At 39.7% G+C, this 15,929-nt stretch overlaps 1 protein-coding gene across 1 annotated transcript in view; it reads right to left on the minus strand.

The window, feature by feature from the left end:
- The window catches only part of sol (small optic lobes), a 193,110-nt gene that overhangs the window by 52,454 nt on the left and 124,727 nt on the right, over nucleotides 1-15,929 (minus strand). Inside the window, exons 8-9 of the mRNA XM_071680008.1 lie at nucleotides 13,461-13,618; nucleotides 8,816-9,013 (exon numbers count right to left, since the gene is read on the minus strand). Of these exons, the coding sequence (XP_071536109.1) occupies nucleotides 8,816-9,013; nucleotides 13,461-13,618 (356 nt within the window). The remainder of the gene's footprint in view (nucleotides 1-8,815; nucleotides 9,014-13,460; nucleotides 13,619-15,929) is intronic.

Genomic DNA, 15,929 nt, shown 5'->3' on the forward strand with positions numbered 1-15,929 from the left:
TTGCACTATAGTGCAAAATGTACTATTTCTAAATAATTTTGTCTTATTTACCAACAATGCTTTTCCTGTATATGAAATGAAATGTGAGTGTGGAACTAAATTCAAGATAACAATAAAACAAATTTGTAAATATTCTCCACACATCTGTTTTTGTTTTCCTTTCTTTCTCCAGAGAAGGTATAAACTTTCAAAATAAATTGAAGTCTTTTAAAAAGAGGGGCAAGTATGCAGTCTGTTGTGGATGAGAGAGCTTGGGAAGTGAGTCAGTTGTTGTTCGCTGATGATACAGCACTGGTGGCTGATTCATGTGAGAAACTAATGAAGCTGGTGACTGAGTTCGGTAAAGTGTGTGAAAGAAGAAAGCTGAGAGTAAATGAGAATAAGAGCAAGGTTATTAGGTACAGTAGGGTTGAGGGACAAGTCAATTGGGAAGTAAGTTTGAGTGGAGAAAATCTGGAGGAAGTGAAGTGTTTTAGATATCTGGGAGTGGATTTGGCAGCGGATGGAACCATGGAAGCAGAAGTGAATCATAGGGTGGGGGAGGGGGCAAAAGTTCTGGGAGCGTTGAAGAATGTGTGGAAGACAAGAACATTACCTCGGAAAGCAAAAATAGGTATGTTTGAAGGAATAGCAGTTCCAATAATGTTATATGGTTGCAAGGCATGGGCTATGGATAGAGTAGTGCAGAGGGGGGTGGATGTACTGGAAATGAGATGAATATATTTATTTATTATTTGCTTTGTTGCTGTCTCCTGCGTCAGCGAGGTAACGCGCAAGGATAGAGACGAAAGAATGGCCCAACCCACCCACATACACATGTATATACATACACGTCCACACACGCAAATATACATACCTATACATCTCAACGTATACATATATATACACACAGACATATACATATATACACACGTACATAATTCATACTGTTTGCCTTTCTTCATTCCCATCGCCACCCCGCCATACATGAAATAAAATCCCCCTCCCCGCTCATGTGAGCGAGGTAGCACTAGGAAAAGACAACAAAGGCCACATTCGTTCACACTCAGTCTCTAGATGTAATGTAATAATGCACCGAAACCACAGCTCCCTTTCCACATCCAGGCCCCACACAACTTTCCATGGTTTACCCCCAGACACTTCACATGCCCTGGTTCAATCCATTGACAGCACGTTGACCCCGGTATACCACATCGTTCCAATTCACTCCATTCCTTGCACGCCTTTCACCCTCCTGCATGTTCAGGACCTAATCACTTAAAATCTTTTTCACTACAGCTTTCCATCTCCAATTTGGTCTCCCACTTCTCCTCGTTCCCTCCACCTATGACACATATATTCTCTAGGTCTATCTTTCCTCACTCATTCTCTCCATGTGACCAAACCATTTCAAAACACCCTCTTCTGCCCTCTCAAGCACACTCTTTTTATTACCACACATCTCTCTTACCCTTTCATTACTCACACGATCAAACCACCTCACACCACATATTGTCCTCAAACATCTCATTTCCAGCACATCCATCCTCCTCTGCACAACTCTATCCACAGCCCATGCCTCACAACCATATAACATTGTTGGAACCACAGTTCCTTCAAACATACCCATTTTTGCTTTCCGAGATAATGTTCTCGACTTCCACACATTCTTCAATGCTCCCAGAACTTTCACCCCCTCCCCCACCCTATGATTCACTTCCGCTTCCATGGTTCCATCCGCTGCCAAATTCACTCCCAGATATCTAAAACACTTCACTTTCTCCAGTTTTTCTCCATTCAAACTTACCCCCCAACTGACTTGTCCCTCAACCCTACTGAACCTAATAACCTTGCTCTTATTCACATTTACTCTCAGCTTTCTTCTTTCACACACTTTACCAAACTCAGTCACCAGCTTCTGCAGTCTCTCACATGAATCAGCCACCAGCACTGTATCATCAGCAAACAACTACTGACTCACTTCCCAAGCTCTCTCATCCACAACAGACTGCACACTTGCCCCTCTTTCCAATACTCTTGCATTCACCTCCCTAACAACCCCATCCATAAACAAATTAAACAACCATGGAGACATCACACACCCCTGCCGCAAACCTACAGTCACTGGGAACCAATCACTTTCCTCTCTTGCTACTCGTACACATGCCTTACATCCTCGATAAAAACTTTTCACTGCTTCTAACAACTTGCCTCCCACACCATATATTCTTAATACCTTCCACAGAGCATCTCTATCAACTATATCATATGCCTTCTCCAGATCCATAAATGCTATATACAAATCCATTCGCTTTTCTAAGTATTTCTCACATACATTCTTCAAAGCAAACACCTGATCCACACATCCTCTACCACTTCTGAAACCACAATGCTCTTCCCCAGTCTGATGCTCTGTACATGCCTTCACCCTCTCAATCAATACCCTCCCATATAATTTACCAGGAATACTCAACAAACTTATACCTCTGTAATTTGAGCACTCACTTTTATCCCCTTTGCCTTTGTAAAACGGCACCATGCAAGCATTCCGCCAATCCTCAGGCACCTCACCATGTGTCATACATACATTAAATAACCTTACCAACCAGTCAACAATACAGTCACCCCCTTTTTTAATAAATTCCACTGCAATACCATCCAAACCCGCTGCCTTGCCGGATTTCATCTTCCGCAAAGCTTTTACCACCTCTTCTCTGTTTACCAAATCATTTTCCCTAACCCTCTCACTTTGCACACCACCTCGACCAAAACACCTAATATCTGCCACTCTATCATCAAACAAATTCAACAAACCTTCAAAACACTCACTCCATCTCCTTCTCACATCACCACTACTTGTTATCATCTCCCAATTAGCCCCCTTCACTGAAGTTCCCATTTGTTCCCTTGTCTTACGCACTTTATTTACCTACTTCCAAAACATCTTTTTATTCTCCCTAAAATTTAATGATACTCTCTCACCCCAACTCTCATTTGCCCTCTTTTTCACCTCTTGCACCTTTCTCGACCTCCTGCCTCTTTCTTTTATACATCTCCCACTCATTTGCATTTTTTCCATGCAAAAATCGTCCAAATGCCTCTCTCTTCTCTTTCACTAATACTCTTACTTCTTCATCCCACCACTCACTACCCTTCCTAATCTGCCCACCTCCCACACTTCTCATGCCACAAGCATCTTTTACGCAAGCCATCACTGCTTCCCTAAATACATCCCATTCCTCCCCCACTCCCCTTACATCCTGAGTTCTCACCCTTTTCCATTCTGTACTCAGTCTCTCCTGGTACTTCCTCACACAAGTCTCCTTCCCAAGCTCACTTACTCTCACCACTCTTTTCACTCCAACATTCTCTCTTCTTTTCTGAAAACCTCTACAATTCTTCACCTTCGCCTCCACAAGATAATGATCAGACATCCATCCAGCTGCACCTCTCAGCACATTAACATCCAAAAGTCTCTCTTTCACGTACCTATCTATTAACACGTAATCCTGTCTTACCACGTAATCTAAAACATAATCTTGTCTTAAGGATTTCATTTACCTCCTTCCAAAACACCTTATTCTCCCTAAAATTTAACTATACTCTCTCACCCCAACTCTCATTTGCCCTCTTTGTCACCTCCTGCACTTTCCTCTTAACCTCCTCCCTCTTTCTTTTATACATCTCCCAGTCATTTGCATTATTTCCCTGCAAAGATCATCTAAATGGCTCTCTCTTTTCTTTCAATAACAATCTTACTTCTTCATCCCACCACTCACTACCCTTTCTAATTTGCCCACTTCCCACCTTTCTCATGCCACAGGCATCTTTTGCACAAGCCATCAGTGCTTCCATAAATACATCCCATTCCTCCTCCACTCCCCTTACGTCATTTGCTCTCACCTTTTTCCATTCTGCAATCAATCTTTTATCCCTGGTGATTGGGGAGAAAGAATACTTCCCATGTATTCCCCCGCATGTCATAGAAAGCGACTAAAGGGGACGGGAGCGGGGGGGGCTAGAAACCCTCCCCTCCTTGTATTCTAACTTTCTAAAAGGGGAAACAGAAGGAGTCATGTGGGGAGTGCTCATCCTCATCAAAGGCTCAGACTGGGGTGCCTAAATGTGTGTGGATGTAACCAAGATGAGGAAAAAAGGAGAGATAGGTAGTATGTTTAAGGAAAGGACCTGGATGTTTTGGCTCTGAGTGAAACGAAGCTCAAGGGTAAAGGGGAAGAGTGGTTTGGGAATGTCTTGGGGGTCAGGGGTTGGTGAGAGGAAGAGCAAAGAAAGGAGTAGCACTATTCCTGAAGCAGGAGTTATAGGAGTACGTGATAGAGTGTAAGAAAGTAAATTCCAGATTGATATGGGTAAAACTGAAAGTTGATGGAGAGAGGTGGATGATAATCGGTGCCTATGCACCTCGTCATGATAAAGATCATGAGAGGCAATTGTTTTGGGAGCAGCTGAGTGAGTGTGTTAGCAACTTTGATGCAAAAGACTGGAATATAGTGATGGAAGATTTGAATGCAAAAGGTGAGTAATGAGGCAGTTGAGGGTATAATTGGTGTACATGGGGTGTTTAGTGTTGTAAATGGAAATGGTGAAGAGCTTGTAGATTTGTGTGCTGAAAAAATGACTGGTGATTGGGAGTACCTGGTTTAAAAAAGATATACATAAGTATATGTATGTAAGTAGGAGAGATGGCCAGAGAGCATTATTGGATTATGTGTTGATTGATAGGTGCGTGAAAGAGAACTTTTGGATGTTAATGTGCTGAGAGGGGCAACTGGAGGGATGTCTGATCATTATCTTGTGGAGGCAAAGGTGAAGATTTGTAGAAGTTTTCAGAAGAGAAGAGAGAATGTTCGGGTGAAGAGAGTGGTGAGAGTATGTGAGCTTGGAAAGGAGACTTGTGTGAGGAAATACCAGGAGAGATCTTCTTTCTTTTTTTTTTTTTCTTTTTTTTTTGCTTTGTCGCTGTCTCCCGCGTTTGCGAGGTAGTGCAAGGAAACAGACGAAAGAAATGGCCCAACCCACCCCCATACACATGTATATACATACGTCCACACACGCAAATATACATACCTACACAGCTTTCCATGGTTTACCCCAGACACTTCACATGCCCTGATTCAATCCACTGACAGCACGTCAACCCCGGTATACCACATCGATCCAATTCACTCTATTCCTTGCCCTCCTTTCACCCTCCTGCATGTTCAGGACCCGATCACACAAAATCTTTTTCACTCCATCTTTCCACCTCCAATTTGGTCTCCCTCTTCTCCTCGTTCCCTCCACCTCCGACACATATATCCTCTTGGTCAATCTTTCCTCACTCATTCTCTCCATGTGCCCAAACCATTTCAAAACACCCTCTTCTGCTCTCTCAACCACGCTCTTTTTATTTCCACACATCTCTCTTACCCTTACGTTACTCACTCGATCAAACCACCTCACACCACACATTGTCCTCAAACATCTCATTTCCAGCACATCCATCCTCCTGCGCACAACTCTATCCATAGCCCACGCCTCGCAACCATACAACATTGTTGGAACCACTATTCCTTCAAACATACCCATTTTTGCTTTCCGAGATAATGTTCTCGACTTCCACACATTCTTCAAGGCTCCCAGAATTTTCGCCCCCTCCCCCATCCTATGATCCACTTCCGCTTCCATGGTTCCATCCGCTGCCAGATCCACTCCCAGATATCTAAAACACTTTACTTCCTCCAGTTTTTCTCCATTCAAACTCACCTCCCAATTGACTTGACCCTCAACCCTACTGTACCTAATAACCTTGCTCTTATTCACATTTACTCTTAACTTTCTTCTTTCACACACTTTACCAAACTCAGTCACCAGCTTCTGCAGTTTCTCACATGAATGAGCCACCAGCGCTGTATCATCAGCGAACAACAACTGACTCACTTCCCAAGCTCTCTCATCCCCAACAGACTTCATACTTGCCCCTCTTTCCAAAACTCTTGTATTCACCTCCCTAACAACCCCATCCATAAACAAATTAAACAACCATGGAGACATCACACACCCCTGCCACAAACCTACATTCACTGAGAACCAATCACTTTCCTCTCTTCCTACACGTACACATGCCTTACATCCTCGATAAAAACTTTTCACTGCTTCTAACAACTTGCCTCCCACACCATATATTCTTAATACCTTCCACAGAGCATCTCTATCAACTCTATCATATGCCTTCTCCAGATCCATAAATGCTACATACAAATCCATTTGCTTTTCTAAGTATTTCTCACATACATTCTTCAAAGCAAACACCTGATCCACACATCCTCTACCACTTCTGAAACCACACTGCTCTTCCCCAATCTGATGCTCTGTACATGCCTTCACCCTCTCAATCAATACCCTCCCATATAATTTACCAGGAATACTCAACAAACTTATACCTCTGTAATTTGAGCACTCACTCTTATCCCCTTTGCCTTTGTACAATGGCACTATGCACGCATTCCGCCAATCCTCAGGCACCTCACCATGAGTCATACATACATTAAATAACCTTACCAACTAGTCAACAATACAGTATTATTCTACCATTAGGTGAATGCCCAAATACCAGTTGTCCATAGTTGTCCATTTCATTTCAATCAAGCTTTTGCCTTCACAGAGAAATCATCAGGAATCTCCATAAAAGTGAAAAAAATGCATCATAAAACTTGGATATGTAAAACACAAACAAAAGATAAATCAGATACACACATAAAAGCAAGGGAAAACACTTAAAGCATAACAAATCAACAATATCATGAAGGGTAGTATGAGTTACATTCTAAATACAAATTAGGGCTCAAATGTAAAAAACCTACAGTTAAGGAAACACTGAAGAACAATATTAGATGAGGTAGGAATAAAGAAAGTCCATCACTAAATACACTAAGTTGGTACAAGCAAGACCATTATTGTCCAGATGTAGAGTTGAGGTCTGGTTGAGCTCATCTGATTCTCTCTGACCTTCGTACCTCAGTACCGGGTTGGTCAGAGCTGACGTTCCTCCTATCCAGATATCATTGTCTTCATCAATCACTTTGCAGTTTCTCGCCACAATATCCCTCACAACCTTCTCGACCTTTTGATATGTTGTCATAAATATGTTCCTGTAGTAAAAGTTAATGCTGCCATGTTGAGGCTGTCCATTTGCCATGAGCTGTTGCTCTAGCATGTTGTTCACATTGGTATCAAATTCAGTATTTGATTATCCAATGTTAATTAACATTTGCCAAACACGTCACACTTCTTGGTATAAAAGTTGCCAAGTTGAGCACACCTTGATCGCTCTCCTCATGTATGCACAAATGACACTTCGCTTGTAATTCTGAGCATATTCATTTATTCCATTCATATATTTACCTTGGTTGGTGGGCTTTATGTAAATGTCAGTGACAAAAGATCCTGTTGGGCACTAAGCATTACATCCAAGAAAATAATCTTACCAATATTATTCAACTCTAAGGTACATATTATGCCTGAGTTTCTTGAAGTTGGTTATGGAGGTTTTCCAGTGAGTTTAAGTAATCTATGCAGATAAAAATGTCATCTATATATCTGCAATAAATCTGGGGTGTCATGCACTCAGGTCACAGTGCTGTAGTTTTGACATAGGACATAAATGCCTGTGCAAAGAAACCCCCCAGGGAGACACCATGGCTATTCCATCCACCTGCCAATAAAGCTCCTTGGGGACATCTGAAAGGTCCTTCCATGGTGCAGGCATGTAATATTTCTCTTAATACATTTCTGGGCATCATCAGGGGAGGTAAGGCATGGTGTCGGTAAACATAATCCAGGATTATGTCTATTGTCCTCTCCATTGGTATGTACATCTGTAAAGGGAGACTCCACATCAAAGGAAGCTGTGATGACATGAGGTTCTGTATTTCTAAGGATGTCAATAAACTTTGTAGTCGATCATAGGGAATAAGCTGATGAACTGGTTTAGCGTCTTGGCTAACCTGTAGGTAAGTGAAGGGCTCTGGGAGATGGTCGGCCTTAGAGGATTTCCTGGCTTGTGTATTTTGACATTTCCATAGAAATATCCTGGATCGAAGTCACCTTTAGATAATCGAACTTGATGTCATCCTTTGCAGCTTTGGAAGCTGTAATTAAGGAATTTATGAGTTAAGGCACTTTCTGAGTCTATCTGTGGAGTTTCTTGAAATCTGTTGAAATTTTGTAGGATCTTACAGTATGGTCTTACATTTCTCAATTAATCATTTTAGTCAAGGATGATGTATGTGTTTGACTTATCTGCACATTTGACAACAACCCTCTCATCATTATGCAATTGTTTCGCCATTTTCTGTAGACATGGTGTGAGCAGTCCTTTCAGAAGCCGATGCCTACTTTTGGTATTCTTGGCCTGTAACCATTCCTACAAGTTGGGGTTCAATACAATTTTAGCATCTTTTTGCAATTTAGATTGTAACTCTTACTACCCTTCATGACACTGTTAAAAACGTTTTCCTTTACTTTTATAAGTTTCTTACATATATTTGGCTGCATTTCACATATCATATCCAAGTTTTGCAATGCAGTTTTTTCTCTTCTTTGTAGATTCCTGATGATGCCTATGTGAAGGAGGAAGCTTAATTGAAATAAAATGGATAACTATGGGCAACTGATGTTTGAGTAAAATAATACTGAGAAAATTAGAGAACATAATAAGGAAGATAAACAACTCTTAATATGCTGTCATATTCAATGGACTGAACCAAGGAACGTGAAACATCTGGGGTAAACTTTAATTTCAAAAAGTTAAAAACCAGAAGATGGAAGTATTTACTTCAAAACATCCTGGAAAGAAATCCAGAAGACACCATCACTTCCTCCCTGGGGCATGAGTTTCTCCCGCAGCTCAGATGTCCATATGGGAGACTCATCAGACCAGTCTCCACGCCAGGAGTAGTGGCCCCATGGATTGCGAAGCCTCAATAGCCGAAACCCACCTATGTCCTGGACATCCAATACGGAGTATGCATGTCTGGAAAGAATGAAGAATGTTTAAGACAGCTGTTCAAGCTTAAAGGATGACAGTAAATCAGGATCTCATACAGCGATGAAGGAAAACATTAAAGAGTATAACAAGCTATTCTGGAACTGGGTAAATAAGAACAGAAGCAGGCAATGCTACATGAAAAGTTAGTGAAAAAACAAATCTGGGAGATTTCTAGTGACAAGAAATGGAATGAGAAAAAAGTGAAAAGAGCACCTTAAAAGAAGTATTGGGAATGATCAAAATAAGGATTTGGACACTGCTATGACAAAATTGGAGATTAGATAATTGTGGAAAAAGTTAAGATAGATTAAGATATTTCTAAATATTAAATGAGAAGAGCACTAGCATAATTGATTATTGGGACAGACGGAGGAATAGATGAAGATAGAGGGATAGTTAGATGGCAAGAAGTACAGCTGCATGGATTAGGAAACAGTGTATGGTAACATAGAAATCTGCTTATGCACCTGATTACCAGACACAAGCAATATATGTTTTACTATATGAAGGTAACCGGAGTAAAAACGACAGGAAGATTTAAAAAGTAAGAAGTCTTCATGGCAAGGCCAATACAGTATGATGCACAACCATGAATGCTCCAAGTAAATTGGACTACTGCATGTTAAAAAAAAAGGTGGATTATAAAAAAAAGGGGTAGGTACACTAGACTTCTGTAATCCAATAGTGCCTTCTAACCAACTTTCCCACTCAATCACATATATCTATGCATGTCCCTTTTTTCAAACCAGGTATTCCCAATCACCAAGTAATTTTCAGGAAACAAATCCACAAACTGTCCACCATTCCTATTCACCTCACTGAATACCTCATGCCCATCCAATTGTACCTTCAGTTGCCACATTACTCACTCTTGCATTTGAATCACCCATGACTGTTACCCAATCTCTACCATCAAAACTGCTGACACTCACAAGCTGTTCAATATTCTATTCATGTAAATGAATATCCCATGTCCCCCAATTATACCCACAACCACCACATGACTCATTTTTACATTGAAATTACCAATCACTAATACTCGATCTCTGGCATCAAAACTGCAAACACAATCACCCAGCTCCTCCCTAAATACTCACTTCTCTTTGTCATTCTTCTCACAGCCTGGTACATAAGTGCAAATAATTGCTTATCTTTCATTATCCACTTTCATTTTTGCCCATATCATTCTGGAGCTAACTTACTTATTCTTTCATACATTCCCACAACACCTCCTTCAATATGAGTGCCACCCCTTCCATAACTCTCAACCTCACTCTCACACTAACTCCTGACTTTTCCCTTAAGACATTCAAACCATTCTTCCCCCTTACCCTTGAGATTTGTACCACTCAGAGCTAAGTCATTACAAAGTTCATTTCCTCAAACTTAATAACTATCTCTCTCTTCTTTTCATCTTGGTTACATCCAAACACATTCAGATACCCCAATCTGAGCCTTTAAAGAGGATGAACACTCCTCGCTTAGTTCCTTTTCCTGTTCCATCCTTTAGAATTTCAAGTACAAGAAGGGAGGGTTTTCCTGATACAATCCTTAAATTCTAGCTCTTTTTCATTTTCTACTAATTCATCAATATTTGTATAAATTACTTTAACTCTGATATTTCCATCAACTAACTTTCCTGATCTGTGTGTGGTGCTGGCGGAGATAGTACATCCTCTTGGCTCATTTGCCATCTCTCTTTTGTTACCATCTATGTTTCTCTCCCTCTCTTCTCATAGTATAATATATATGATAATTAGCCCACTGAATTCTGCCATGCTTATAAGTTTCTTTGCTTGCCTAAGTACCTCCTGGATAGATGACTCAAAAGCATACATTAATGGTCCTCTTGTTTCTTGATTATATCCAACAATTCTTTTTCCCTTATCAATGAAATTATGTCCAGCAATTCCACAGCTTTCAGTAATTCTTTAACGAACAATTATTATTCCTTTCCTCTTTCCTATATATCCGATGCATGACCTTCATTCTGCCCAAAAATACTTAAAGATTTTTTGTCTGAAAATCTCCTGGTTTACTAATCTCTCTCTCTCCGGCACCACCCACCTTATAGCTAAGTCTAATAGTTTTGTTTTATCGATCTCTGAGTTTCTGGCTTTCTCAACAAGCTACTTTTTAGCTAACAAGCATTGATCCTGAATGCTCTACACTTTTCTAGAATTATCACCACTTGGATCATACATTTTCCTGATAGATATGTCTCCAACAGTGCACATTAATGTATCTACAGCTCTGTTCAATCAACCAGGCTCCTCTGTTACAATGTCGCAGTGTCCTCTTCCAACAGCATCAGTCAGTATGTTTAGAATCTACAGAGCAGCCCCAGAAACCGCTCCTTCTCCTCTTCCCATCCCAATATTTTCACCAGTTTATGTAGCATTGTGTTTTGGGCAATTTCTTGTGTTCAACATTCTCTAAGACATCAGGAACAGCCCCTTCTAAACTTCCTGGTCTTTAATGATTCTTCCTTCTTTCCTTTGGCTATATACCTTCTGATAACCAATGCTTGATGTGAAACGGTGTTCATGCTCTTTTACTCATTTTTCAATTCCTCAAGTTCCTCTCTCATCTCATGACAACCATCATATTCCATGAACTGATTCCTCAGTTTCTCCTCTAATTGTGTTAGCCTTTGGTCTTGCTTTTCAACAAATCTCCACATCTCCAAACATATGTTCTCTGGTGGTCCCTTCTCCATCTCTTTCTCCTGTCTCTTCCTATCAGTTCATGTTATGACTGACTAGTCTACATCCACTCCCTTATTTGACTCTATACGAGAATGTAGTCTACTTTGAAACAAAAAACTTTAGTGCCATACTTGGCATTTGTTAACATTTGTTAAATGGTTTCTTCTATCTTTCCAGTCAAAATTCTACACCTTCTTTAAGGTCTCTATTCTTTCTTTGCTCAGGCATGGCTAAAGGTAAATAACTGCTGCTACGTAATCCCCCAAAGTATTACCAAGAACAGTAATGAAGCATACTAACACAAATGGCATCAATCATAAGAACCAATTAAATCTTTACTTGACACTGCCTGTTGCCTTTTCGTAACACTAATATTATAATCCCTTTGTTTAGTTAAAGCTACACTTTTATACAGTAAATCGTTGCTATGTTTGTTCACTTTCCCGATGTTTGCTTCTCCCTCTTTTAATAACTGGATCCACTTAAATACAATAATTAAAAGAAACTGATTCACTTAAGTTGGTAGCACTTCTCAGCATTCAATTTGAACCTGGGAAGCTTCCATTCCCAAGTCCTATTAAATTCACAAGATTTGGCATTCTCATACTCATTTATCACTCAGGGGCTCCTTCACATCCTACTCCCCCACCCCATCCCTACTTGTAAAAAAAAAAAAAAAAAAATAAAAGACTGGCTCCATGAGCTGCAGACCCTTCAAGATCTTGAAAAAACATATAGCACTGCCTGGAGCTTTTCTTTGGGCAGTCAGCAGGAAGGCCTTGTGTGTGCTGAGGAAGGACTGCCAGTTTACAGATTGCCTTTCAGTGATTTGGTGCTATTCTATGTACGGATACGTCATCTGATTCCTGTTGATAGTGAATGGTTTTGTCTGCGCTTGTTTCTATGTTTTATGAAATGTGTATAACTTGTGGCTGGTGAGAAGTCTGGGTTATATTTTTCCTATGTCCTTGTGGTATATACATACTCCTTGCTGACTTGTTGAAGTATCAGACAGCACAATCTAGGCATGGAAAGTTATCTCTACTGAAGATTTGGAGCTTTGTTTCTGTATACTACATGAAGGCTTGCCAATCTGCTTTCTTGTAGTTTGTGTCAGAATTTTTGATGGTTGAATGGGCCAGGTGGAGTGTTTTCAGGGTGAGCAGGTGGCAAGAGGAGAGTTTGTGTGACATGCTCCTTGTGGTCCTTGTATGTAATGCTGGTGAGCAAAAGGTGATGTCTAGCAAGGTTAGCTGCTGAAGGTGGTGGGCTGGATATATCATTGTTGGGTTGAGTAAGTTAAGGACATTGAAGACTGCAGTTGGTTTATGAGTAGGGAATCTCTATCTACAATGATAATCACAACACAGAGCCCCTTTATAAACATGTAATCGCACATCATTCAAGGTAAAGCTTAGATGTCTGGGAGTACTCCAGTCCATGTATTGGAAAATATGAAAAATTCATCTCCAATAATTAAGCAAATATGGAAATGGCAAACTACGATGGTAGTTAAATGTATTGATAAATTTTATGTCTGTCTGTGCCTAATAATCAATCTAAAGATTTTTATTATCTTCCCCACATACATTGAGAGCATCTAGAGTACAGACCCTCATACAGTCACCCCAAAAGTCAATTCAGTCCTTGTGTAACCATGACATAGACATCAAATGCTGTTCTACAGAATAACATATTGCTGATATATCCACTAACAACTTTACCTTGGTCTCAATCCCTGAGATTTGTATTCTTCATCTACCACCTTCATGTTGCCTCCACCACATGATGCCCCCATAAGGAAGCCAGCTGAACGAGAACTCAACAGCTGTGCCCATATCAAATCTTCATCAATGTCATCCTCATGTGGAGATGATGAGGCCTGATTTTGGGGAACACACAATTAGGAGCTGCTAAAATATACTTTGCAATGAGATATGGTAGAAATTGAAATAATCAGTGTAAGATTTTCAGTACTGGGACAGCAAGACAAAATTTCTACACACAGACAGGAGCCACTGATGTTTTATCTTGAAACTTCAACTCATGTTTTGTTTTGGGCTGTATGATACACAGCAAGATGAAAAATGTATAAAAACTTCAAAATCAATCAATGAGCAATGCTCAATAGCTAATGCTTCAGAGAATTCATAAATGAACTTCAATCATGTTGCTTAGGCTTGCAAAGAAATGACAGCATCTTACTTCTGGTTATCCTTACTCAGCTGGGTAATCATTACAAACCAATAACGAAAATGCCAAATAGTGATAAAGTCTCCCACAAAGATGCTAGAGTAAAACAAGATATATTTCAAATGAATTTCATCAAAGTTAAAAGTAAGAAGTCATCTTGTGACCCCTTGTCTTTAATGCCCAATTTCCCATTGAATTAGGGTCTTACCATTAGTGATTTTGCCTACTGTAAGATTTCTAAGGGATGCAACCTTCATGGACAGCATAAGTACCTCACACCACATATCCTTCTCACACATACATTCTTTATTCCACTGATCCTCCTAATTCCAACTATCCTATAAAGCTGGGTCAAGCATCCCTTCATGCATACTTCTTGCACTTGCATGATTTAATCTTTTCTATTCAATCAAGTGCACTCCCAATTTTTCTCCTTTGCATGAATATTTACAATTTCAGCTTTCTCACTGCCACTATTGCAATGAACTTTACTCCTAAATATCTAAATTCATTTGTTCCTGGTGCTACCTTGCTAAGGCATGAAATGGCATACAAGTCTGAAAAGAAAATCTAAAATTTCCAGTTCTTCATCAAACAAAGTGATACTATACTGTAATCCCCCATCACTTCAAAAAATACCACCTTGCTTTTATCAATATTTACTCTCACTATCTTCCTCCAACAACATTTATGAGAAGATACTTGAAAAAAATTGGGAATTATTTCACTTTGCAAATGTTGTCATGACACAGACTACAGTAACTATGGTGTCTCTCAAAAACTGCAAGAAAGTATTTGAAGAAAAAAAAGATTATTCATCTCTGCAAGTGTCACAGCATAATAACTGTTGACCACTGCACTTTTTCCAAGCCTACCTGAAAAAATCAACCTCTCAAATTAAATACATTAGATAGCAAGCGTGCAATTATCCACTTCCTGCTGTTAAATCAACCCAGATTGCATGCACAATTTGACATGCAAGACATGTTCAGCTATCTGCTCCCTCCATCAGTCATCTGTGGCAAACACCATGAAACAAGAAAACAAGACACATAATGTAAAAAATAATACTTTCATTCCTCAAAGTAGATTTCCTCTCTTCTTGTCATGTTATCTTGACTGCTATCCCTAATCAAACTGTAAGCCATAAAAATGAGAAACAGTCTAAATGACATGTTTTCCTAAGAACACAAAAATCTATCCATCAATCTATTATCATTACTCAAGTTCTGAATACCATGGATGGATTATTTGCATAAAGTACATGCACCTTTTGTGAGAAACAATTTGTTAAACTTGGGTCTCCAGACCCAACCCTGCCTGCCAGCAGAAGGAAATGCATGCTGAGCACACAGAGGAACATGATTGTACTATTGAACTTATTTTTCTTTCTTTCATTCATGTTCACTATTTCTTGCATTAGCCTTAATGGAAAAAATCCTCACTTAGCTTCATCTGGTCCTTCTTTTGGAAGGAAATACAGGAGTGGAAGATCTCCAGCCCCCTGCTTCCCCCCAACCTCACTTTTAGCTATGTTTCATGTCATGCAGGAAATATATCAGTAGTACGTGTTTTCCCTTTACTATAGCCAATTACCAACTGATCACCCTGAAATTTCCACAAAGAAGGTAATCACTATAAAGAATGTTACAAAAAGAGATTATAGTAACAAATACTATGAAGGGCTTTGCTACAGATGGCAGACTCGGGCTCTGATGCATTATCACTGACAGCTATAGGGTGTGAGTTTGCAAATAAGGTTGTTGTTTTGTCTGTTCTTGACACTATAACACTTGAGCATTAAACAGTAAAGAAATATAAAAAAAAAGGGGCTAAAACTTCAACTAAAAGACCACAACAGTATTTTAACAATAGAATATTATATTTGATAGCAAGTCTTGACAGCATACAATTTCTAAATGATTCATCTAATGAAGAAGAAGAAGAAGAAGAAGAAGAAGAAGAAGAAGAAGAAGAAGAACAACAACAACAACAACAAC

The sequence above is a fragment of the Panulirus ornatus genome, chromosome 30, assembly GCF_036320965.1.
Source record: "Panulirus ornatus isolate Po-2019 chromosome 30, ASM3632096v1, whole genome shotgun sequence".
Lineage (NCBI taxonomy): Eukaryota > Metazoa > Arthropoda > Malacostraca > Decapoda > Palinuridae > Panulirus > Panulirus ornatus.